We start from the raw sequence: 25,022 nt of genomic DNA, 5'->3' as shown, positions 1-25,022 counted from the left end.
GTGCTGGAGGGGAGCCTGAGAAGGCAGGGCTTGGGCCTTACCCCCTTGAATCACCCAGAGTAGTTTTTGCTTTTAACTATTTTGATTATTTGGTTTCTGAGCAAGATTTCATTTGTAAATAGGGTTCTGTTGCTTTAAAAAGTTGGGAAATCTGTGTTACAGATTTTATTTTAAAAATAACAATAATAAAGCACTTTATCTTTTTTTAACTTTTTATTTTATATTAGAGTATAGTTGATTAACAATGTTGTGATAGTTTCAGGTGTACAGCAAAGTGTTATACATATACATGTATCTATTCTTTTTCAAATTCTTTTCCCATTTAGGTTGTTATGTTTATTTTTAAAAACAGAGTTATGGCATAACTAACATATCAAATTGTAATTCCTGACTACCTCATTTATCTAAAGCCTCATATTCAGCAACCTTAATTATGTGGATTATAGCTGAGATAAAGGCCTATGAACAACCCTTAACCCTCACTCTAAGCTTACTAATTTTTATTTTAGGCAACTCTCTAATAAGTGTGCTTACTAGGTTTATTAGCCTGCAGTAAACTAGACCAGGGCGGAAGAAGGGCAGGAGATAGCTGTAGTGCCAGAGCCAAATACAAGGTGAGAACCTACACACTAAGAGCTGAAACTGCCTATCTGATAAGAAGAAAGAGGATAGAAAAACACAAGACAAGCACAAGACCTCAGAAATTGTAGCCATCTGGGACTTCCCTGGCTGTCCAGCGGTTAAGACTCTGCGCTTCCGCTGCAGGGGGCGTTGGTTTGATCGCTGGTCAGGGAACTAAGATCCTGCATGCCGCGTGGCATGGCCAAAAAAGAAAAGAAAAAAAAATTGTAGCTATCTTGTTTCAAAGGGACACTAAGCCCTGTATTTTATTTCCCTGGATGATTGTTGATGCCCCCAGTGTGGACCCTGAGAGAGCATGGAGGCAAAATGTATGTTCTGTGCATTCCCTTTAAGAAGGCTGAGGAATATGAAGTCCATTCTAGAAAGATGTCCATGATTAAAATGTAGAAAATGTGGACCCTTGCCAGAAGAAGCATCATACGTAGAAAAATTCCCCTTTCGCAGACCTCGTTGCCAGAAGGGTAGATCTTTCTCACCTCCCGCCACAGGAGCACTCACGCAGTGCTCTCTCAGGTACTGATGCTTTGTCCTTTCTGCGGACTAAGCCCAGCAGGTTCACGAGTCTCTTACAAGCTACTCAAGGAAGGAAAGTTGAGGGAAATCTCCTGTGTGGTTTTCTTTTCTTCACGTGTATCCATTTGACCTACTAAATTGCACTTCATTTCCCTCTAAAAGTTTGTTTTTATTTTTCTGATAACAAAAGTGTTTCTTACTCATCATGAAAAAGATAGGCAAGTGTAAAGAAGGAGGAGGAATCACTGATCTCACTGTTGAGATTCCTGATCTCACTGTTGAGATAGTCACTGTTACCATTTTGGCAGGTTGCTTACAGTCTCTTTTCTGTGAATATTTTTGCCAGTTAATATTATTGAGATATAATTAACATGTAACACTGTATTATTTTTAAGTGTGTACAGTGTGAAGATTTGATATATTTATATGTTGCAAAATGATTAGCACAGTAAATTTAGTTAGCCATCACCTCACGTAGTTAAAATTTTTTTCCTTGTGATGAGAACTTTTAAGATCTACTCTTCAGCAGCTTTCAAATATACAATACAGTATTGTTAACTTCAGTCACCATGCTGTACATTACATCACCAGAACTTATTTACCTTATAACTGGAAGTTTGTACCTTTTGACCACCTTCACTCACTTCACCCACTCCCTAGCCCTCTATGAATATTTTTATATAGCTGAGGTCATATGGTATATACACTCCTATCCTGCTTTATACACTTAACATTATATCATAATCCTTCTTTGTGAATACAGTTTTTAATGGCTGAGTGGCTTTATCTTGTGTAGACAGCCCATGGTTTACCTCACAATTTCCTGTTAAGTCGTTTACCATTTATCATGACACTATCTACTGCACTTATAAAGAGGTAAGTAATTTGTGTGTGTGATAATATTTTGCTGTACAGTTCTACAGCAAAAAGTTCAGTTTCTTCAGCACACCCATGTTTAGGGATGGTTGAAACTCTTTGCTTAAACCAACTCTGTTGTGATGAATTTACTGAACTCAGAACTGTGTAGGATTTCAGAGAGATTTTCTGCTGATGCCAGATCACAGACTAATCCTCTCCTATAGATAAAACACACACTCTAAGTATCTCTGGGCTCACCAGAGTCAGTGAGAAATGGGGTCGGGGGAACTGGTATTTGGAAATGGCATGTTAGAACTGACGTGGACCTGATGGCAAAGTAATGACTGGGCATGCTGGGACAGGAAGAAAGCAGATTAAATGGGCAGAGAGAACAGTAAGCAATACAAGGAGGAGACAGAGACCCTATGGCTTCTCAGTTGGGGAAGAAGCTGTGGGGTTTAGAGGTAATTGTTGAGAGGAAGAAATTAGAAAAGTAAAAAAAGCCAGACCTCCTTTCTCGACACCTTGCCTCCCAGAGGGACTGAATCCTAACTGGACATCCACTTCTGATTTGGTGGAAGGTGGAAGGTCAGAGAAGTCAGTTCAGTCCTCAGGCAATTGCTGAAATGCAACAATCTGTGAAAAGAAAGAATATGACAAAAAGTAGAGAAGAAATCAGAAATTGATAGAAATGATAGTAATTGTCAAACACTGAGACATTGCACCTTATGGAGATGCTTTTCTAAAGCATAACCTCTGGTATTTGTAGAATTCTTTATACTGCTTGCCACATCTGTGGTCTCTTGGACCTCATTAGCACTTCATTGAGGCTGTAGGCAGAGGAATTACTCCCGCCTCACAGACAGGTGAAGAATCGGGACTCAGAGAGGTGAAATAAGCCCCCTGAAATGACATAAAGAATTGCTAAAATACCAGGACTAGAACGCAGGTCTTGCAAAGCCCAGCTCAGTGTTTTCATTTCACATTGCTTAAGAAAATTAGATGTATCACCAGCCCGTTCTACCAGTGATCTCTGAAGTATTTCTTGGGCAGGGGTGGAGGGTTTAGAAGATGATGCCCATTTACCTAGACAGTACACTGAGAAGCTGCCATTCTGCAACTCTGAATGCTTCTGGGACATATCTGTGTGCCTTACGTGGGGAAGACGCATAAAGATCCTGGGAAAGTGTAAATGAGTGTGTTTTATGAGCACTAAATGGACCCTAATCTAGCAAATAGAAGGCCTGAGTTCTAACCTCAGCTCTGCCACTAGCTGCGGGATCTTAGATAAATCATTTTCCCTCTTGAGGCTTGAGCATTTTTGACCATACAAAGAGGTATTGGGTTGGCCAAAAAGTTCCTTCGGTTTTAAGGTAAAACTAAGACACATTTTTCATTTTCATCAGGAACTTTATTGAACAATGTATTCATTGTTTTGTTCCACTACCTTCTGCCATTTTTCAGGCAACTTCATAATTTCATCTTCCCAAAACTTTTTATCTTTTTGAGCAAAGAACTGTTCCAGGTGCCTTTTACAGTCTTCCAGGAAATTGAAATTTTTTCCATTAAGAGAATTTTGTAAAGACCGAAATAAATGGAAATCCGAAGGTGCAATGTCTGGTGAATAAGGTGGATGAATCAGAACTTCACAGCCAAGCTGTAACAGTTTTTGCCTGGTCATCAAAGAAACATGCAGTCTTGCGTTATCCTGATAGAATCTTATGCGTTTTCTGTAGACTAATTCCGGATACTTTTCGTCGAGTGCTGCTTTCAGTTGGTCTAATTGGGAACAGTACTTGTTGGAATTAATTGTTTAGTGTTCCAGAAGGAGCTCATAATAGAGGACTCCCTTCCAATTTCACCATATACACAACATCACCTTCTTTGGATGAAGACCAGCCTTTGGTGTGGCTGGTGGTGGTTCATTTCGCTTGCCCCACGATCTCTTCTGTTCCATATTATTGTATAGTATCCACTTTTCATCGCCCATCACAATTTGTTTTAAAAACAGAACGTTTTCGTTATGTTTAAGTAGAGAATCGCATGTGGAAATATGGTCAAGAAGGTTTTTTTCCCATAACTTATGTGGAACCCAAACATCAAAGCGATGAACATAACCAAGCTGGTGCAAATGATTTTCAGCGCTTGATTTGGATATTTTGAGTATGTTGGCTGTCTCCCGTGTGGTTGATTGTTCTCAATTAATGTCTCGATTTGATCGCTATCAACTTCAACTGGTCTACCCGACTGTGGAGCATCGTCCAGCGAGAAATCTCCAGCACGAAACTTCACAGACCACTTTTGACACGTTTGATCAGTCACAGCACCTTCTCCATACACTGCACAAATCTTTTTTGTGTGTTTCAGTTGCGTTTTTACCTTTCTTGAAATAATAAAACATAATATGCCAAAAATGTTGCTTTTTTCCTTCCATCTTCAATGTTAAAATGACTATACAAAAATCCACCAATTTTGATAATTTTTTTTTTAAATGCACTCTGATATGACAGCTGTCACAATACAATCTAACAAAATTGTTTCGAATGAAGTTAAAGACAACTAAGCGCTACTAGAGCCATCCTATGGAAAAAAACAAACAAACCTTTTGGCCAACCCAATAGCTTGGTTCTGGAAATGGATAGTGGTGATGGTTGCACAATATTGTGAATGTACTTAATGCCATTGAGAATGGTAGGCTTAAAAATGGTTAAAATGGTAAATTATATGTTATCCATATTTTACCACCAAAAAAAAGTTGTGTTTTTTTGTTGTTGTTTGTTTTTTTATAAATTTATTTATTTATTTATTTTTGGCTGTGTTGGGTCTTCGTTTCAGTGTGCGGGCTTCTCACTGTGGTGGCTTCTCTTGTTGCGGAGCATGGGCTCTAGGCGCATGGGCTTCAGTAGTTGCAGCACATGGGCTCAGTAGTTGTGGCTCACGGGCTTAGTTGCTCCACAGCATGTGGGATCTTCCCAGACCAGGGCTCGAACCCGTGTCCCCTGCATTGGCAGGCGGATTCCCAACCACTGCGCCACCAGGGAAGCCCTTTTTTTTTTTTTTAATGATGATCTAGGATGATCTAGGATTGTCCTAGATCATCTCTCCTTTGAGCTCCGTGAGTCTGTGATATTTTAAAGGCTGAGATTAGAACCACAGACCAGCATTCTGATCTTATGGAGACATATTGTGGTTTTTTAGATCCTCCTTGCCCTACTCCAGATTCTTTCAGTACCAGATGGCTTCATGAGCTGCTTGCCCACTCCATGGCAGCTCATCCTTAAAAGCTGAATATACCTTGGTTCTCCTATCTTAATACAGGGGGTCCGTTGGCAGACACTCACGAGCAGAGACTTACAGGTGAGATGTCAGTGTCCGTGCTGTGTGATGCCATCTCTAGCCACAGTCGTTTCACCTGCACCAAACAGCCATGCTCACCATCCGTGGCTGGGCTCCACGCCCATCAGGCTGCCTGGCAAGGGAAGGGTAGGGAAAATAGCCTCAAGCTTACTGAATGATAACTGCTCATATCCCAGTAGAACTGGGGAGTTTTCTATAACCAAAAAGTTGATTGTTTATTTTCATTCTAAATCCCCTTTCTGCTCCCTCCAAAACCCAGTAATTTGCCAAGTGAGCATTTGCTGAGGGATATGGAAGTGCAGTTTTAAGCTCTCATTCCAGTTTCAATCACAGTTTCATGGAGCCTTCATCCTGGAAGGGCCCTGAGATACCTAGTCCGGCTCCCTCATACTGTAGATGGAGACACTGAGGCTCAGAGAAGGAAAAGGAATTGCCAAGCAAGAACTGGCAGAGCCCAACCTCCTGATTGGCAGTCCAGTTAGTGCCCTTTTCACCTCACTTCTGTTCTTGTGAAAGTGAATTTATTTAACCTCATGCCACTTTCTTTAAATCAGAGAAATTTCAGAGGAGAAATTATGATGCTCAATTCATTTCATCTTTCTGTATCATTAGGCAGAAGTCATGTTAATTTGCAGCTCCTGTTTGTCCACAGAGGATCCTTTATTTCCAGCTTGTGTCTTTATAAGACAGGAGATCCTGAACTCCTGCTGCAGCCTAAGGCTGTTTTATTAGGAAACTGCTTTGCATAAAGGATTGGCACTTTTTATTTGCCACCATTTAGTCTATTAACTGGAAGGACTGAGCCCCATGATACTAAAGATGACTTTAGAAGAGAAACCTGGATAATAAAAGTAATGCCCCATCCTTGATAGAACCAATCATCTGTTTCCTATAGGGCTGCAGTTTCTAATTAAAATGTTTTGTTTAATCAAAAGCTTCCTTGTCTTTTACAGTACTTTCATGACTCTACGTTCCTTCCCATTTAATTATTATAATGAACATAATTAGTATGGGCTGTCAGACCTTCACTTTATTTACATTTTATATTGGATAATTAAATGTGGTCTGATAATTAAATTAACTTGAATGACAGATGATTTGACTGCCTGCATATTACTGTATTGGGAATAAGCACCTTTGCATATTCATTGTAGTTAGTGACTGACTTTTTCATTTGGAAAGACCCCATAGATTCCAGCTATCAGAGCCGAGTCTCCTGTGATAGTTGAAAGGAGGAAGGATCCCGTTGGCCCACCCTCCCCCCATCAGCTTCTCTGTAGAGAGTCATGCAGATCATGTAATCATCTTCTCGGCACTGCACCAAAGGTTCCTGAATGTGTCTGGGGAGATCAGAACCTGCGAGTAAGCTGGACAGTGAAGCTCTTGAAACTAGATTCTGCCTGAGCTGTGTGACATGCGTTTTCCAAGTCTTTTGTAGTTTGATGGCTTAATAAGACAATCCAAATGTTAATTGACTAAACGGTCCTAAAATGTATCCGTTGTACTCACCTCAGATGTTTCCCTGCAAACAAAAACAGGGCAGTTTCCCAGTTGTATACCATCTACAAGTGAGGGACACAGAGTTGTGTTTTAAGAGTGGCGGATTTCCAGAGCTCCGTTGTAGCCTTTAGAACTTTCAGAGGTGGCCTAATTCCTGCTCACACATTCTTACTTTACTCTTTGTTTTTCTCAAAGGCAGATGGTCCTAGGTCACACCCATTTGGTAAACTCCCCCAGCCCCATCCAAGTCCAAGAATGGAGTCTGCTATGGTGGGCTCAAAGTGGAAACTCCAGCATTCAAGGCCTTTCTGTTCTTCCAGTGTTGGCAGCTTATTCTCTAGCTGTCACACAAACGTCAGCTTTCTGTATTTTCTTTCTTTGTGTGACAGATACAGTTCCTTTCACAATATAAAAATGTATCATGTCTAAGGAAAAGCCGAAGAACTTCAACGGTATAACCATTTTGGAGTTACTCTCAATATTACAGCACCAAAGAAAACTATGGGGTTTTCCCAAAAGTAGAACAATAAATTTCCTAATTAAAAATAACTTCTGCCTAAAGATTTTTTTTTAATTATTGATTTATTTATTTTTGGCTGCATTGGGTCTTCATTGCTGCACGCGGGCTTTCTCTAGTTGCGGTGAGCAGGGGCTACTCTTCGTTGCGGTGCGTGGGCTTCTCATTGCGGTGGCTTCTCTTGTTGCAGAGCATGGGCTCTGAGCACACGAGCTTCAGCAGTTGTGGCCCGTGGGCTCAGTAGTTGTGGCTCGCGGGCTGTAGAGCGCAGGCTCAGTAGTTGTGGCTCATGGGCTTAGCTGCTCTGCAGCATGTGGGATCTTCCCGGACCAGGGATCAAACCTGTGTCCCCTGCATTGGCAGGCGGATTCTTAACCACTGCGCCACCAGAGAAGTCCCCTGCCTAAAGATTTATTCTAAGACTTCTAGTGAGTGACCTGGCTGATATTAGAATGGAGAAATTTGCCAGTTAGCAGTTTTGGCTGCTTGTATTAAAAGTCACCAATGTCACAGAATCCAAATAAAAGATGCCTTTTACTTCCCTCATCTCTTTGGTGTCCTCATCTCTCTTTTCCAACACAAGGGTAGTTTGAAGTACCATGAGCTCGTACCAAGTACCTTTTAACTCCAAAAACCACCTGAGAGGTTATAAGGAGCTCCCTCCTTGACCCGGTGGTTGCCTTGCCAGGGAATCAGCTGGAGTAAATGGCAGCCTCCGCAAGGGAGCCTCCACTGAGCTCTCAGACGGAAGCCTTCACCACCCAAGACTAACATTGGCCAGGTATACTTGTAGCACTTAACTGAGAAAGGAACACTCTTCTCCCCCTTTGTACAGGATTGTGTCCTAATTCATGGCTCACGAATAATCCCATGGATCCCCCTGCTTGTGGCTGATACAGCGATAGTTAAGGTGGCACCTGAATGGATTCACGTCTTGAGTCAGTCAGCAGTAGAGGTTTTGAACTTGATCTCTGATAGTACTAAAAGTCAGATGTCACGCCTCCATGACATAGAGCATAGGCTCTGAAGTCAGCTGGCTTTGAAATCCATGTTCTGTTCTTTCCTAGCACTGTGACCTTGGTTTGGTCAAGTTACTGAACTGTGAGCTTCGGTTTCCTCATCTGTGAAATGGAGAACATAATACCACTACTTCCCACATTGTTGTGTGAATTAAGTGAGACAATAAAGGCCCTGACTCATAGTGAATGCTCAAGAAAGGCAGCTGTTGCTATCCCTGATGGCCCTGTTACCATCATCTTTATGGCACTAAATAATACACCTGATTCAGCAGTAGGCTGAATTCATAATTCTGGCATAGTGATCGGAAAAAAACACGATTGTACAGGTAAAGTATCCTTCCTTCACAAGTCTTCTCAGTTTCTCATTTTTGGGGAACTCAGATTCAGAACACTCCAGTAAAATAACTGCTGTCAGGAAATCTAACATTGAAACTTCGAAACTGAAAGCTAACCATAGTTTCATCTCCACTCTCCTATAAAAAGTTGGGAACACACTAAGCTCCTTCAGCAGTGAAGTGAGACCAAGAGCATGTATAGGGTCATTGTGAGGGCTTAGTTTAGCCGCAAGATGCCATGAAGTTAATCATCTCCTTCTGAGCTCCATCCCAAGACTGGGCAGAGCAGCAGAAAACGCACAAGGGGAAACCAAGCAATAAACTGTCAGCACCCTATTCCCCAGGTGCCCAAACCCTGATCCTGTGAACAAGGTCCAGAGCTGAACCCTACTGCCAGGTCAGGTGTGTGCACAATCCTCAGTCATCCTTTGCTCACTTGGAAATCTTCTAATGGGGTGGAAAATGAGGCCAGAAGGAATATTTTGTCAAAGTTTAACTCATGACCAGTGGTAAATCTAATTTTTTCTGGTCCTGCCTTGGTGTTTGGTCATAGAGGGACCTTTATTTTTTTTTTTTTTTTAATAATTATTTATATTTGGCTGTGTTGGGTCTTCATTTCTGTGCGAGGGCTTTCTTCAGTTGCGGCGAGCGGGGGCCACTCTTCATCGCGGTGCGTGGGCCTCTCACTATCGCGGCCTCTCTTGTTGAGGAGCACAGGCTCCAGACGCGCAGGCTCAGCAATTGTGGCTCACGGGCCTAGTTGCTCCGCGGCATGTGGGATCCTCCCAGACCAGGGCTCGAACCCGTGTCCCCCGCATTAGCAGGCAGACCCCCAACCACTGCGCCACCAGGGAAGCCCTAGAGGGACCTTTTTAATAAATCACTGAGATAGACTATAAAGACTTAATCTGTAATCACAGAGAAAACACCTCTCCTGAGGTAGGAAATCTTACATAAGATCCTCATCAGTCACAAAAAGCCCAGCACAAATACTAGTGCAGCAGTCAGAACAGCTGGGTCCTTTCACAGCTGTACAGCTGTGTGGCGCTGGGCAAGTCACTGCCCTTCTCTGGGCTTTACCCAGAGTTAGGCTGGGTACTCCCAAGGGCCCTTCCAGCTCTGATGGAGGACAAATATATAATTCTAAGGTGAAGTGGGAAGTCATGTCCAGACCAACATAAGTACTTGAATTTAATAATCTTCATTTCTAATTGCAGTAGTCGCAAGTACTCCACTGTAGCCATGCTGGTCTCCTTGCTCTTCTACAAACACACGTCTCATGTCAAACCTTTGTTCTTGCTGTTTTCTACCTGGGAATCTTTTCCCTCAGAAATCAGCATGGTTTGGGAGGTGGGGGAGTTTCAAAGGTTTTTTTCTCAGATGTCATGTTATCATGACCACAGTATCTAAAATAGTGTATCAGCCCCATGGTTACTGTTTCCCCTTTACCTTGCTCTATTTTTATTCATATACTTATTACCCGCCCTTGACATTTATTTATTTTGCCTGTCTCCCCGCTCCCACCCCATCCTGCTAGAATGTTAGTATCTTGAGAACAGAGCCTTTGTCTGCAGTGCCTACAGCAGTGCCTGGCACATAGTAATTACTTAATATTTGTTGAATGAATTATTGGATGTTGAGATAATACATCTCTTCTTAGGCATAATACTGCAGAAAAGGATAAAATGGCCCCAGATTTTGAAGGATACAGCACTTCTGTTTTAGTGACCAAACCTCCTGAACTGACTTTTAGCTAAAAATTTAAGAGCCATTTCTTTGGCACTATAAGTTATTTATCTTTGAATTTATTCTAAAAGAAACTTCTTAGTTTTGCGTTTGCTGGAGCCAGTAGTTCTGAGATCCAAAGGAAACCACTGTGCTTAAGGTTTGGCAAATCCTGCATTTGAGAAAACAGCAGTGTGTGAGAGAAAGCTTTGGAGGCAGACTTAGGTTCACATCCTAGGCCCTCCTCTCACTTGAGTGATGAACTTGGGCAGGTTACCCTGAGTGTCGCTTTCCCCAGCTGTAACATAGAGCCAAGAAGTCCTAACTCACAGGATTGTTGTGAAGGTTAAATGTCATCCTTATTACGTAGGCCCCAAGTTTATTTGACTCTCAGCTATGAGAGTGGATATCTTTGGGGTATTTGCTTATCAAGTTGGTGGCATTGTCACAGCAAATCTACACTGACTTGTTATGATTTGGTTAAAAAAAAAAAGGCTTTTTGGCAAGTATGCCTCACTCTGAAAGCACACAGTGTGGGAAAATTTACACTTAAAGACCCCCAAATCACCATATCATTCATTTAATAGCAAGTTTCCTGAGGGGATTTTAAAATATTTTTCTTAAATCTCTTCATGTGTATGTAATTCCTTTGGGATTATGCACCTTTGGTCTGCCGTCAGATGCTGCACACCTCGTCAGAGACCCTAGTGTGCAGGAGTTCTGTCATGGTAGCCATGGGCTGGTCTCTGTTTTAAGGAGTTGGTAGTATGTTTCTGTAGCATGATGAGAGGAACATGGGCTCTGGAGCCAGGTGACCTATGTTATGGTCACAACTATACCACTTACTAGCTCTGTGATCCTGGTCAAACCCCTTACATTCCTGGTGCCAGTTTCCTCACCTATAAAGTGGGGATGACATTGATAACACCTCATAGGGTTGTTGTGTAGATTAAATTTGATCATGCGCATAGTGTTAGCACATTGCCTGGCTGGGAGCAAGTGTTGACAGTGATGTTATTGAAATTATCGTTGTCAGCCTCCACATTCCCTGCTCTTAGTGGGAAAATCCCTGGAGTATCCACTCAGTCAGCTCTGACACTTGATATCACCTTAGCTAGGCCATCTCTGTCGTCAGAGCGTGTGTCCCCATCTGTTGAGAAACTGAAGAGAACTCTATGTATCTCCGTGGACCCAAAAGATGTAGAAGCACCAGGAGGTCCCCCTGTAGGGGTCTCTGGGCTGCCACTCACCGTGCTGCTCCAGCACAGCTGCGAAGAGAGGTTGGGAGGGTCAGTCTGCTCTGGCCAGCTGCCAGCTCCCCTTCCCAAGGGGCATGTGTAGTTCATCTGGATGTACCTGACAGGTGATAAACATATGCTTGTCTGGAATGCAATGAAGGAGAATCTCTACTCACCATTTTGGGCTGCAGAAATAGGAGGAAGGGAGACCTCACACCCGAATAATTCTCTTCTATATGGGCAACTGCTAAACTGAAAACACACCACAGAGATAACTCAGAGGTACACTGAGATTGTGTTAGGAAAAGAAACTGGAAAATGCCTCACATGAATCAACGTGAACATTTAATGGGCCTTAATTGGAACCTTATCCTACTGTACTTAGAGCAGAGAGATGAAAGTAAAAGAAATCTGAGAGACCATTTATTTCACTTGAGAAAGCAGTAAACTGAAACTACAAAAAGATTTGACTACTATTATATTTTTATGATTAAATAAAATTGTCATAGACTGGTGCTAGTGAGCCCATAAATGCTCCATGGAATGCATCCATGCTCTCTGGCTGCTGTTAGGATGTGACCAGAAAATCTATCAGGCTGTGCTCTGCATTTATTAACCCTGCTGTTCTCACACCACCCAAAGGCTCCATGGTGAGGAAGGTTTGACCCAAGTTCTCCTCACAGGAAAGGTCCAGAGCCCACTTGGAATATTTGTATTTTAGGGCATTATTAAATACTGTCCATCTACCTACCCACCTCCCAACCCCCCACACACATGTCCTGTTAGTCTGTAATGGACATAATCTTGCCAGTACTCGTGTGTTTGTGTGTGTGTAATTATAAGTTCTCTTTTCTTAAAGAAGCTAGATTAGAAAATCAGAATAGTTGAGAATGTGGAGATAGCATATTTTGTGTGAAGACTTTTCATTCATTCCTAAGAAAAATATATTCTAAACTATTTTTTTTACCATATTTAAATGTAATATCTGTGCAGGTATAGTCAGCAAAAGGTGCTTATGTGTGTGAATGCTCATAGCACAGGATTATATTATTTCTGCAAGTTCACAGACCTTCAGAGATCATCTAGTCCAACTCCCCTCATTGCCAGACAAGAGAAGGACTTGCTCAAGTCCCTGGAGCCAGGCCTCCTGACACATTATCTAGGACTTTTTGTGACCAGCCTTCTCTCTTCTCCCCTCCCCCCACCTTGTGGTAGATGGGACACAGGCAATGCAAATAAACAAAAAATCCAAAATAAAGTAGTCCCTCAAATGTATGACAGTACAGTGAGTCTGTATCATTTCCAAGGTTTGTGCTCTTTAGACAAAGTTCTTTCTCAAACATAAATTAAAACAGAAAAAACACGTATGGGTATAGTCCCTGACAAATTATAGACTCTGTGACTTTTAGGGTTAGCCAAGTTTTTAAGAGAATCTAGCCCACACTTCTTGTGCTACAAGATGTGTTTGAAGGGAATTTAAAACATGCTTCATTTAAAAGGTAACTCTTCTCACAAAATAGACAACATGAAAGAAGTAAAAAGAAGCTCTAACATGGAACAGAAGGCTGGAGGTGACTTATTCTTGGGGAAATGCCCCATATCATGAGCTTTCTGTCCATATGAGCATTCATCACTCATTCCTTCTCTCATTTATCAGCTTTTGCTAAATGCCCACCCCACCTCAAACCAAGTGCTGGGAGATAAAGAAATGAATACAACCCAGATCTTGTCCTTGTGGAACCCACAGCCTAGGAGCAGTGCTGTCAGTGCTGAGACTCATTCCTTCCTTCCACAAACATTTAACAAGTGCCTGCAATGGTCCAGGCACTGTTCTAGACACCCAGGAGACAGACAGAAACAAAACAGACTAAGCCCCTGCTCTCAAGTTGCTGACATTCTAGGAGAAAAGGGAGAGACAGACAGTAAACAAACCTGGATCGGTGCTAGAGCTTCCTCTTAGAAATATTTCACAGTGGAGGTGGTGCTTGAGCTGATATCTGACAGTGGAATAGATACTTACCAGGTAGCAAGGTAGGAAAGACATTCTAGGCACAGGAAAGACCATGAGCAAAGATACTGAGATGGGAAATAGCCTGGGAAGGTTTACGAACTGCAAACTGTTCATTCTGGCTGGAGCTTAGGAGGTAGTGGAAAGAATAAGAGCTAAGAGTGAAGAAGCAGGCCAGGCCCAGGTCATGAAGAGACCTATGTGTGGGGCTGAGAATTGGGGATTTATCCTCTAGGAGATGATGAGGAGAGCAGCAGGATGATATGTTCAGCCTACGTCTGAAAGTCCACTCCAGTATGTGGAGGGTGGGAAGACAGGCATCAGGACTTCCACACTGGAGCCCCAGGACTGGGACCTGATGCCCCTGGTTCTGAAGCATCATTCTCGCCTGCAGGAGCAGAGTGGCGTTTGAGGGGGAGGCCTGCCCAGAAGCCTCCTTTGCACCCCCTCTGCTAGTGGTACTCAGCACACAGCCTGTCACCCATAGGAAGCAGGGAACACAGCTCAGGGGCCTTCTCACCCAGTTTCCCTGGAGGGGCACTGCAGGACAGCCACTCACCCTTTGCTACATGAAGAAAGCCCTCGTTTCTGTAGGATCACCTGGTTTCCAAAGCCTCTGAGAGGCCAAGCCCCCAACTACTGGCTTTAGCCTCTCCTCGTGCCCCTGGCTGCTTTCCTCCCTCCTTCCCTTCTTCCCCCTCTTTCTTTCCTCCTTGACCCTCTGCTGGCGCTAGACAGCAGTGAATCCCTGGGACCACCAGCAAGAAGGCTAGTGCTTAAAGGGCCTGCCTCCCACACAGTCTGCCAAGATCTCTGCATTTAATCTCAGCCTAGAAATCTATCTTATGGCAGAAGCAAGCTTGGGAGGAGGGGAATTTGTTTGCAGTGCTAGCCAAGGGAATCTTTGTGTTTCTCTGCTCTGAATTTGATTTGATTATGTATGTGGACAGACTCTTAAAATTTTTCTCATGTGGTATTTAAATAAAGCCACTTCAACACCCTCCCTACTCTACCCCCAAGGCATGAGATTAGAGAAACAAGGTGTGTGTGTGTGTTTGGGGCATGCCATTTCTTTATATGATTCATAGAGGTCACTGGCCTCAAGGCCTCTCCTGTCATATTGTTCCTCTCCTGGGCCTGGGCTTCAGGTGTGATGAGACTTGTCAAGAGCGATGTGGATAGAGAGGCTTGTGCACCGGCCGGGCCACTGCGGCTGCTACCTCTTCACTTCAGCATTGTAGCAGGACCAGTTTTGCGGGGAGGAATGCAACAACTACTTTGTTTCTGCTCTGCTAGAAAAATATTCTTTGTTCCAATGATTTACAGACTCTTTTGGCTGTCTCTTATAATGAGTTTAGATGTCTAGACGCCTATTTTTGCCCCTTTGTTGAGGACACCTTGTCTCTGACAAGAAGTGGAAAAAAGCAAAACAGGAATTCCTCAGCATAAAGAATTTGCCTTGGTGAGATTTAACTATTTGTATACATTTCTGTCTGACCTGTATTCCACTCACCCTACCACCCTGGCCGACGGAGGTGGTTTGGCCTTAGGCTTGACTGACCAGCTCACAAGTCTTGCTGAAAGACGCTGCCCCTGCCCCACCTAGCCCTACTCTCCGCACCTTTGTGCCAAGAGGCTGTTGGATTGGACAGGGTGCTGGCTGAGGTACTCAGTCAGCTGTCCTTGTAGATCCAAAGACAGTGTCTCTGAGGACCTTGAAGGCGCTGGGAAGAGTAGGCCCAGGGCTCTGGTGTGGAAGGTATAGGCCCCTGGAGTCAGGTTTGGAAACCAAAGCTCAGTCCTCATTCATTCATTCCCCAGATGGTTATTGAGCACCTATAATTTGTCAGGCACTGTGCTAGACACTATGCCAGATGCTGGGGATACAGCAGTGAATAAAAGGGACATAACCCCTGTTCCCATGGAGCTTATAGTCTTAAGAGTGTTGAAAACTGGAGATTCACATCTGCCTGCGTAAACAACTGCTCTTGCATCTGGAGCCAGGCAGGCCATACGTGTGGTTCTGTCTTCTGGTCCATGGCAGACGTGGGGTTGGAGTCCCAGTGACGTAAGTAGTTAGAAGCTTGCCAGAGGGCATTCTGAGAAAAAAAAAAAAAACTAATAAAAATAAAACAAAATGCAAAGCCTTCTCCTAAATAAGGGGGAAATTCAGGATCACTCTTAGATCTTAGCAAAATCAGCAGGATTCACAGAGTTTAAGTAGGTAAGACAGAACATGGCCATTTTCTGTTTTGTTTCCTTGAATTAGGTGAGTTCTAGAGAGAGAGAGATTTTACTATAGGACACCATGGTTGTGTCTAAGATGCTTGGAGGGATGGATGGATGGATGGATGGATGGATAGATGGATTTGGAGAGGGGCAAGAAACTGCCACAGAACCTTTTGCTACTTTATTTCTATTATTTAGTGTCATGGTTTTGGTATGGTCAGGGAATGAGCTGTTCCCATATAAGTGAATTTTGCAGAAGACCAAACTTACCTTTAAAACATGATGTTTATTTAACATTAACTCCATTCTCTAGTAGGTCTGTGTCAATGGACTTGAGGATACGGGGAGGGGGAAGGGTAAGCTGGGATAAAGTGAGAGAGTGGCATGGACATATATACACCACCAAACTAGTAAAATAGATAGCTAGTGGGAAGCAACCGCATAGCACAGGGAGATCAGCTCGGTGATTTGTGACCACCTAGAGGGGTGGGATAGAGAGGGTGGGAGGGAGGGAGACGCAAGAGGGAAGAGATATGGGGACATATGTATATGTATAACTGATTCACTTTGTTATAAAGCAGAAACTAACACACCATTGTAAAGCAATTATACTCCAATAAAGATGTTAAAAAAAAAACCAAAAAACATTAACTACTTCTGTTCATTTTTTAAATATTACAGTCTCCTGTCTTCTTAAATTTAAATTATACTTAATATATTATATATTTTTTGATGCCTTAAGAAATGAATACCTACTATAATATCAGGTACAGGAGGATTATCATGTATGTGAAGCAAATTTTTAAAGTGTAGAGTACTAAGAAAAGGTAATGGGTTATAATATGATATTTTACTACAGTACATTAATGCACTCAAGACCAACCATTTATATACTAAATGGTTCCAGGCAACTTTCTGAATTCTTATTTCTTCTTGAAATAATTTTAATTCCCACCCGTCACTTATTCGTGTCAGCTGATGCTTCTTTCTGTTGTCAGTTTACCTATCTCCAGCAGTCTCCAAATTTGCTGATTCCAATCCACTTTGTTAGACTTGCTTCTGAAATGTGAATTGGTAGACTGAGTTGGAGCTTGCAGAACTTTGCTGTGAATAATTGACATCGGTTTTGTGGAAAGACTGGGCACTCTATGAGGGCAGGGGTGTGTCTGACTCATTCACTACCCTGCTCCCCGAGCCTAACGCAGCACTTGGCCAGAGTAGATGCTCAGTAGATTTTTGATGAATGAACTGATTTGTCTGCTCAGCGGTCTGCCTGCTCACTTCCTGGTTCTTGGCTGCATTCCAGGTGGTCACAGTTGGAGGAAGGGGGCCTTCTGGGTGAGGAGAATCGGGCTGTTTTCCATTTACATAACATGATAGAGTCTCCATAGGCCTTCCTAGCCACTCTCCTTGGGATCTTTGAAGTGAGTACAGCAGTTGTCATTTCACAGATGTGAAATCTGCAAACTCCCCAGGCCGACTGCATTTCTAGACCAGACTTAGAACTACTCAGTAGCCTACCTCCACTTTCCTTTTTTTCTTCTTTAAATTTAACTGTTGGGAAAAACTATTCAGGTCATACCAAGGATTAACATTATAAATATATTATAGATGATAGCAGTTGTTTCAAAAATGTAAGACCAGATTTGCAGGCACTCAAAACCCAGAAGGCAGCTGACTACATAACCATCACAAGAGGGTCCTCATTTCGGAGTCACATGTTCCAACAGTTCACTCCTGAGAATCTAGCTCCATTGCCAACCGTTCCTCTCTTTCAAGTTCTTAGGTCTGATCATTTGAGAGAAGCCCTTAGCACAGCCCAGCACATAGCGGAGAACTGGTTATTTGATACCTAGCCAAACAGAATATAGGGTTTTGAAGAAAGGCCTTTTGTGTTGGTTTAATCTGTGTATGTCAATTGGTTTAGTCTGTTTAGAATGACAGTATGTCACCCTCATCTTCATCTGGGCTAGCAAAGTTGTGCGAGAAGCTGGCTGGCAGCCAGTCGTTGGAATGAGCTCAGGTGACAGAGAGCCCCTCTGCCTAGGAAGGGGCAGCCTCATGAGTGTCTCATAGCCCTGGATAGGCCTGAGCAGTGAGAGAAAAGCCAGCAGTCGTAAGAGTTTTCCAGGCCCAGCTCCATAAGTGACTGGCTGGCGGACCTGCGACAAGTCTCTCAAACTTTCTAAGCGTTAGATCTCTTCTTATAAAAGAGTATAGTCATCCCTGTCTGCCCACCTCACAGGGTGTTTAGAGACTCAGACAATGTAGGGAAAGGGGCTTTATAGACTATTGAGTAATGTCTCCGCCAGTGACAGGCTTTCTGCTGTGTTGGGTATTGCTGAGGTTCTGGCAGCATGATATCCTAGAAGATTTTGGATTCCTTCACATCAAGTGAGAGACCAGTGTCACCCACCACCCACAAAGGAGGAGGATTTTTTCCAGACCTCTCTTTATAACCAGGCCAGGGAGCCCTGAGTTTGTGCCTAGGATGCTGAGGATCTCAAGCCCAACTTCCTTCTACGATAGGAGACAGAGTATCACAAAATCCATTCTTTAGGGATGTCTTAGTTCGGGCTGCAATAACAAAGTTCCATAGACTGGGTAGCTTATAAACAATAGAAATTTGTTTCTCACAGTTCTGGAGGCTGGAAGTCCAAGGTCAGAGTGCCAGCCTGTTCAGGTTCTGGGGAGGGCCCTCTTCCAGGTTACAGACTACCAACTTCTCATCGTATCCTCACATGGCAGAAAGAGAACTAGAGAGGCCTCTGGGGTCTCTTTTGTAAGGGTATTAATCCCATTCATGAGGGCTCCACCCTCATGATCTAATCACCTCCCAAAGGCCCCACCTCCTGATGCCATCACATGAGGGCTAGGATTTCAACATAAGAACTGGTGTGTGTGAGTGCGGATGGGGGGGGGGGGATGCAAACATTCAGTCTATGACAAGGGACTAGCTATGCAGACCTAAGGCAACATGATGTGGAGACAATTGAGGCCCCCGAGTCAGAAAACGGCATCTATACCTCGTGAGAAGAGATTGTGGTATGATTCTCCCCCAAGGTAAGGCACAGAAGAATTTGTTAACTAGGGACCCTCTGTCACTTTGATTCATTCTTTCCAGTAACTTTGATGTGCCTAGCCCTGTAGCAGAGCAATGGAGGATAGAAGAGTAAAAGATACAGTTCCTGCCCTTCTGGAACTAGGAATTAAGCTACACACACTTAAATATGTAATAGCTGCTGCCTTGTCTTTGGGTTGAAAAGGAGAGGCATTCTCAGGCTGTGCTACCTGGGAAGACTTCCTGGGCTTAAGGATTTCCTTAAGTGCTTGGAGGGAAGCTCCTCCTGGGTCTGAATCAGGAGGCCACAACACCAGCCTATTAGCTTTGGCCCTTCCCGCTCTGTTTTCAGATTGACAAGTCTAGCACAACAACCTCAAAACACACGTGCACGCGCACACACACACACACACACACAGAGTAAGCTTAAGACTGTTTCTCTGTACCACTACCTGCATTTCTTGGATCATGCTTATGCTAGGATTTTCTTTTCAGAGCCTTCAGAATGTACTTCCTACCCCACCACCACAAGATCCTAGCTGCATCCCCAGCACTGTTTGCATAGCTGTCTCCTGTGCAGGCAGGGACAGGGAGAGGCCGCAGCAGTGGCTTCCCAGGTGGCATTAAGCTTGCTGATGAGTCCCAGCCAGAGCAGGGCCTGCTGCTGCCGGACGCCCTGTTCTAATGAGCAGCCCTTATGGGGAGATGGGGGTGGGATGATGGAAAGCATTCATTAGGGCTCACGCTGAGAGGGGACTTCTGGTCCTGCAAGTGTAGGGAAGCCAGATCTGGCAGGAGAAGACTCAGAGCAGCAGAGCTGGTGAGCTAACCAAACACCCATAACTAACATTGTTTTTTATTAATGCATTGTGGTCACGGACACTGTCTCATTTGATCCTCATGTAAACCCTGAAGGCTGCCATCTACCTCTATTTTATTGAAAGAACACTGAGGCTCAAACTGGTTAACTGACCAGAGCCAGGCCTAGAGCCCAGGGCTACCTAACACCAAGCACCCTTGAGCCTGCAGATTCACGGCTTATGCCCACTGAGAGACAACTGACCCAGTCACTTCTAAGATCCACCTGGTTAGTGAGGGTAGCCTGCTAATGAAACTTTATTCTGGCCAGGGGTGATGAGGAATCAGACCTGAGCTATGGATTGAATTGTATCTCCCCAAAATTCATATGCTAACCCCCCATGTGACTGTACTTGGAGATAGGGCTTTTAAGAGTTAATTAAGGTTAAACGAGGTCATGAGGGTGGGGTCCTAATGTGATAGGATTGGTGGCCTTATAAGAAGAGGAAGAGAGAGATCTCTCTTTCCATGTGCACTCACTAAGGAAAGGCAACATGAGGACACACTGAGGTGTCAAGTCTGCAAACCAGGAAGAGAGCGCTCACCAGAACCCAACCATGCTGCACCCTGATCTCAGACTTCCAGGCTCCTGAACTGTGCGAAAATAAATTTCTGTCATTTAAGACACACAGTCTATAGTATTTTGTAATGGCAGCCTGAGCAGACAAAGACAGGCTGGTTACTGAACCTAGGCATTTCTTCCCTCCACCTAAAATTCCTCCACCTACAATTCTCAGTGCTCAGATCTGATCTAGCCTTGAAGGTTCAACCCACCTTCTCAGTGCAGCCTTCCTCGCCTAAGGAAGGAGGTGAGGGGTCCCCTAGTACCTTATCCTTCCCTCTCTGATGACCCAGGCTCCTTTGTATCATTGTCTACTGTGGACATACTTCATCTCCCTGAGAGCTAAAACTTGATTCCTGTCCATGTCCCCAACAGCACTTGGCGCACAGGAGGCACTCAGCAAACGTCCGCTGAATTTAGAGCTCTCTTCTGGCTCTCTTACTCAGTGCACCCAGATTATGCTTCACTTGGTAGGAAGTGCAAAGATTGGAGCCAGAAGGCTTAGTGGGTAGTCAGGGATCAACAGCTCAAAGAATCAACATGTCCACTTGTCTACTCCAGATTCCTTTTATTTTTATTTTTTTCCCAGATGCCTTCTTAATGCCAGCATTCAGATCCTCTTGGCCCCCTTTCCACAGACTATAGCACACGTTGGCAGCATGCAACTTTCCTTTTTCTAAAGCCCCTTCTTCCCAGAACTGTTGATAGTTCTAAAAAGAAAAGGAAGTGAGGGTCTCTCTCCCACTTCCTCTCTTACCTTCTCCCTACTCCCTCCCCCAACCCCTTGCCAATGATACCAAAGAGAAAGGTGGTGAGTGCCAGGGCATTTGGGTAAAAAGTGTCTTTCTTCAGTGACTGAGGAATTAGGCCCACTGGCCTTTGCTTAGAAGACCAAAGGAGAATTCTCTCCAGAGAATGATTGATCGAGACTGAATCCAAGAAGGCCTTGAAGTGCTAAGAACATAAGAGAGATCTTATGTTCTAATACAGTGAAGTAGTTTCTGTGACTTGTCTTAAATTCAAAATGCAGGAATCTAATTTTCAGTGAGAAAGAGTATATTAAAGACCCAGAACCCTTGGTCGTGTTCTCTTTCTTTATTTGGGTGCTGGCGACACAGGTAGGTTCACTTCGTGAAAAATCAAGCTATTAACTTAATGGGTGTGTGTGTTATACTTCAATGAAAAGTATACTTTTTAAAAAATTAAAACCCAAAGCAACTGAGCTATTTGCTTAGGTCACACAACTAGTTGGTGACTAGAGTGAAGGCAGGAACTCAGATCTCCTAGTTCTTCTTAAGTTAGTACCTATTTTAGAATCACACCTAAGAGCAAGAGGCAAGTTCAGTTTCAGTCTCTTTTGATCTGAATGTTGCTAGAAATTCCCTTGGTTTCCTTGGAGCCCTACTCTGCATCTGAAAATGGACATCATGTTTGAGAGGAGGTTTCTCATTACTACTGAGGCCACACCAGCTCCCTACCTACTGTCTCTGATGACTGTGGCCACCAAAGAAATCTACAGGCAGGTCACATCCTTCGCTTGGTGCAGTACTCTGGAAAGGGGCTCTGTGAAAAGCTTCTTTATATTTGTGTTGGCCTGTGTGTCTTGAAAGGAAGGGCAGGTGGCCTGGCCAGGCTCAGGGTAGTACCACCTTAGGCCTTATTGGCAGCCCTTTGTCTGGACAAAGGTGACAGACCAGCAGTTATTGATTTAGTTGCAGCTCCATGAGGAAGGCATATAGAGAGACATATTTACATCATATTGTATGTCTGAGATTTCTCTTATGTACGTTTCTTTCACTCAGCAAGAACTTCATGTCCCGTGATGACACTCTATTGACTTTCTACTGATTTTGGAAAGCTTAAGTAGTCCAAGGTGACATTTGACCTACCCCCTAAGGCCTGGGAGTGAGTGGATGAAATAAAACTGAATCATGCCTTCATCCCCTAATCTGTCAAAAGCCCCTCAGTAAACTCTCTCCTGGTACCCAAGGCCCTGAGCATTGAGGTCAGGCTGTTTGCATCCCAGCCTTGCTTCCCTGCCCCTACAGGAAGTGCTTATTAGCCTAATTCAGATGATTATTCAGCTGTGCTCATGACATCAAACTGCCACTACTCTGTGCCAAGAGCCCACCTGAATTATCCAGGAGTAGTCTCGCCAACTGAGTCTCAGTGCTACAGGTTGGCCACTTCCGGGGTCTCCTAATCCTGTCTCCCCACAATGTCTGAAGTGTGATTTGAGGGACAGTGACGACTACATGTCCTACTCTGGCTCACAGCCAAGCCAGGGGGTGTGGCTCTCACGGACTGGACCCCTTACCTATAATCTGGTTGAGTCCTGTCATAGTTAGTCCTATGGGTAGAACTCCTTACCCCAAGGTAACCAAACTGCCTGCATCCATTTGTGTCTTCTGCAGTCTGAGGACTTAAAGGTAGTGGCCTCTGGCAGGTCATCTCACTACACTGCTGGTGACCTCTGTAAACTCACTTTTTCAACAGGCAACTGATAGCCAGCTCTGTTCCCAGAGGGGACTGACCCCCAAGGCACTCTGCCTCACCCCGGCGAGAGTCAGGAGTCCAGGTGGAATAAGTTATGGTTAAGCTCTCATGTTCTGGGCTAATTTACCAGGAACCAGGAATTGTCATCTTTGAGTTAACATTGTGCCTGTGCTAGCCAGACTGTCCAGTTTAATGTCTTTTCAATTAGTGAGTCTTACAATAATAGCATTTTAACAGTGAAGTTCCAAAGAAAAGACTTGTTCTTAATTTTTGTCCAAAGGGAGAAAAGAGACTTCTAATAATGGTATCATTATAAATTCTAAAGTGATGATCATTTGGCTGTGCTACAAAATTTGTAGCTAATAATTAAAATAAAGATTTAAGCAAATGCTTTATCAATAAAGTAGATGATAGGGCATATTTTTCTCAGCCAGTGTCAGAAATGGCAGCATATAGCCATGTGCTGAATTGTCACACTGCAAGTCTTTAAAATTCCTGCTGGATTTGAAGGTATTAACAAGTCCCTATCAACATTCTCTAAAGGTTTTTGATGTCATTTTAGCTATTGAACTAAAATATGTGAACTATTACTTTGTTGATTTTCTTCTTAAACCAAACTGCATTATCATCTGAGAGTGTGTTCTTAAAGTATTGTTAAAAGTACTTTGAAAACTTGTAAATCCCTGTAATTTATGTTTCTCCTGCCTCTGCTGTTTCATTCTGTCCTTCTGGTTTTAATTTGAATGCAGTCCTGTCTGGGTGTGTACCTGTAAAACTGTGTTTTTCCAAGTACAATTTACGGTCTTGACCTTAGATTTTACAGTGTTCCTAACCTTCCGTGAGCTTCCTCCTATACCAAGAAGTGGGCTTTGGGTCACCCAGCTCTTTTATATTAGAACAGTCTAATCAAGGTTACTTGAAACAGATCTGATTTTGACATTTCTTAGTTTATCATGTAGGCCTAGGGAGTAAGTTAGGAGGGCTTCCCTGCAAGCCCATTAATTGCATTGCCCCATTTCTTAAAATGTACACAGTTGTAAACCTAGACTGCTTCAAGACAACAGTCTCATTTATCTAAACAATTCTCCTTTTAGACTCAATGGCACTGATGGAAACATAGATAAGCTGTATGGATCAGAGGAAGGAACTTTTGGAGCCTGTGTTTGCTGAAACTGTTCCCATTCCCTTTACAATCCCCTTTTCTTTCCAAGGGTTTGTCTGCATACAGAATAGATCTATCTGCGTTCAATATATTCCGTGAGCTAGGTTAGTGGGCAGGACTATAGGAAAGGGTATCTTTCTTGTGAGTGAGCTCTTTGCAGGTTTTAAGGAATATGGCTGTTTTGCTTTAAGGGGAAGAGTGAAGGGTGGGGCACTCTGTTAAAGCAGTGTGTATCCCGAACCCATTTCACAGGCAGCCTGTCTCCATGATAAATGCATGATTCCTCGTGGATTATAAGAATTTTTAAATGGGTGCAGAACTTTTGGAATCTTTTCCTTAAGTTAGGAAATGAGATTTCTTTCTTTTCTGCTCCTTTCAAATATCACTTAAGTTAAGCTCTGGTAAGGAGTTTAGGAGTCTTTTCTTTTTCCTCCTTACACTTATTCAGCGTGTTCTCCATGGTTCTTACTGGCACTGTTGGCTGGGGAAGGGGGAAACAGGGCAGGCAGGCCGGGGCTTTTTGGCAGCTGACCTGGGGTTCCTCCTCTGTTTCAGGTCATCGTGCAGTCTGGCCGCCACCCCACGGTGCTGCAGAAGCTTTGCCAGTTGCCCTTCCAGTATTTCAGTGACCCACGGCTGATCAAAGTGCTGTTCCCTTCACTTATCGCTGCTTGTTACAACAATCTTCAGAACAAGATCATTCTGGAGCAGGAGATGAGCTGTGTTCTCCTGGCCACGTTCATTCAGGTACCTTCTGTGTTATGCCTAAGTCTCTGGCTCTGTGTGTAAGCTGATGCAGTTGAAAAGTAAAAGCGAACCAGCTGTTTATTCTTGCCATCCACGCTACCTTTTAAAAATTTCACATATTTCTGTGCTTGAAATTAATTTCTAAAATATCATGATAGTAAAACTGGGGTTTGAGTGTTGTATAATTTCTACTTG

The 25,022-nt window shown here is 43.5% G+C and overlaps 1 protein-coding gene across 5 annotated transcripts in view; it reads left to right on the top strand.

The window, feature by feature from the left end:
• SCAPER (S-phase cyclin A associated protein in the ER) overlaps window positions 1-25,022 on the top strand; it is a 473,441-nt gene that overhangs the window by 442,250 nt on the left and 6,169 nt on the right. For all 5 annotated transcript variants that reach the window (XM_061181876.1, XM_061181877.1, XM_061181878.1 and 2 more), the window contains one exon: window positions 24,636-24,827. In XM_061181876.1, the coding sequence (XP_061037859.1) occupies window positions 24,636-24,827 (192 nt within the window). The remainder of the gene's footprint in view (window positions 1-24,635; window positions 24,828-25,022) is intronic.

Source organism: Eubalaena glacialis, chromosome 2 (assembly GCF_028564815.1).
Source record: "Eubalaena glacialis isolate mEubGla1 chromosome 2, mEubGla1.1.hap2.+ XY, whole genome shotgun sequence".
In the NCBI taxonomy this organism is placed as follows: domain Eukaryota; kingdom Metazoa; phylum Chordata; class Mammalia; order Artiodactyla; family Balaenidae; genus Eubalaena; species Eubalaena glacialis.
Note: the sequence above shows the minus strand (reverse complement) of the source record. Positions and strands in the feature narration are given on the sequence as shown.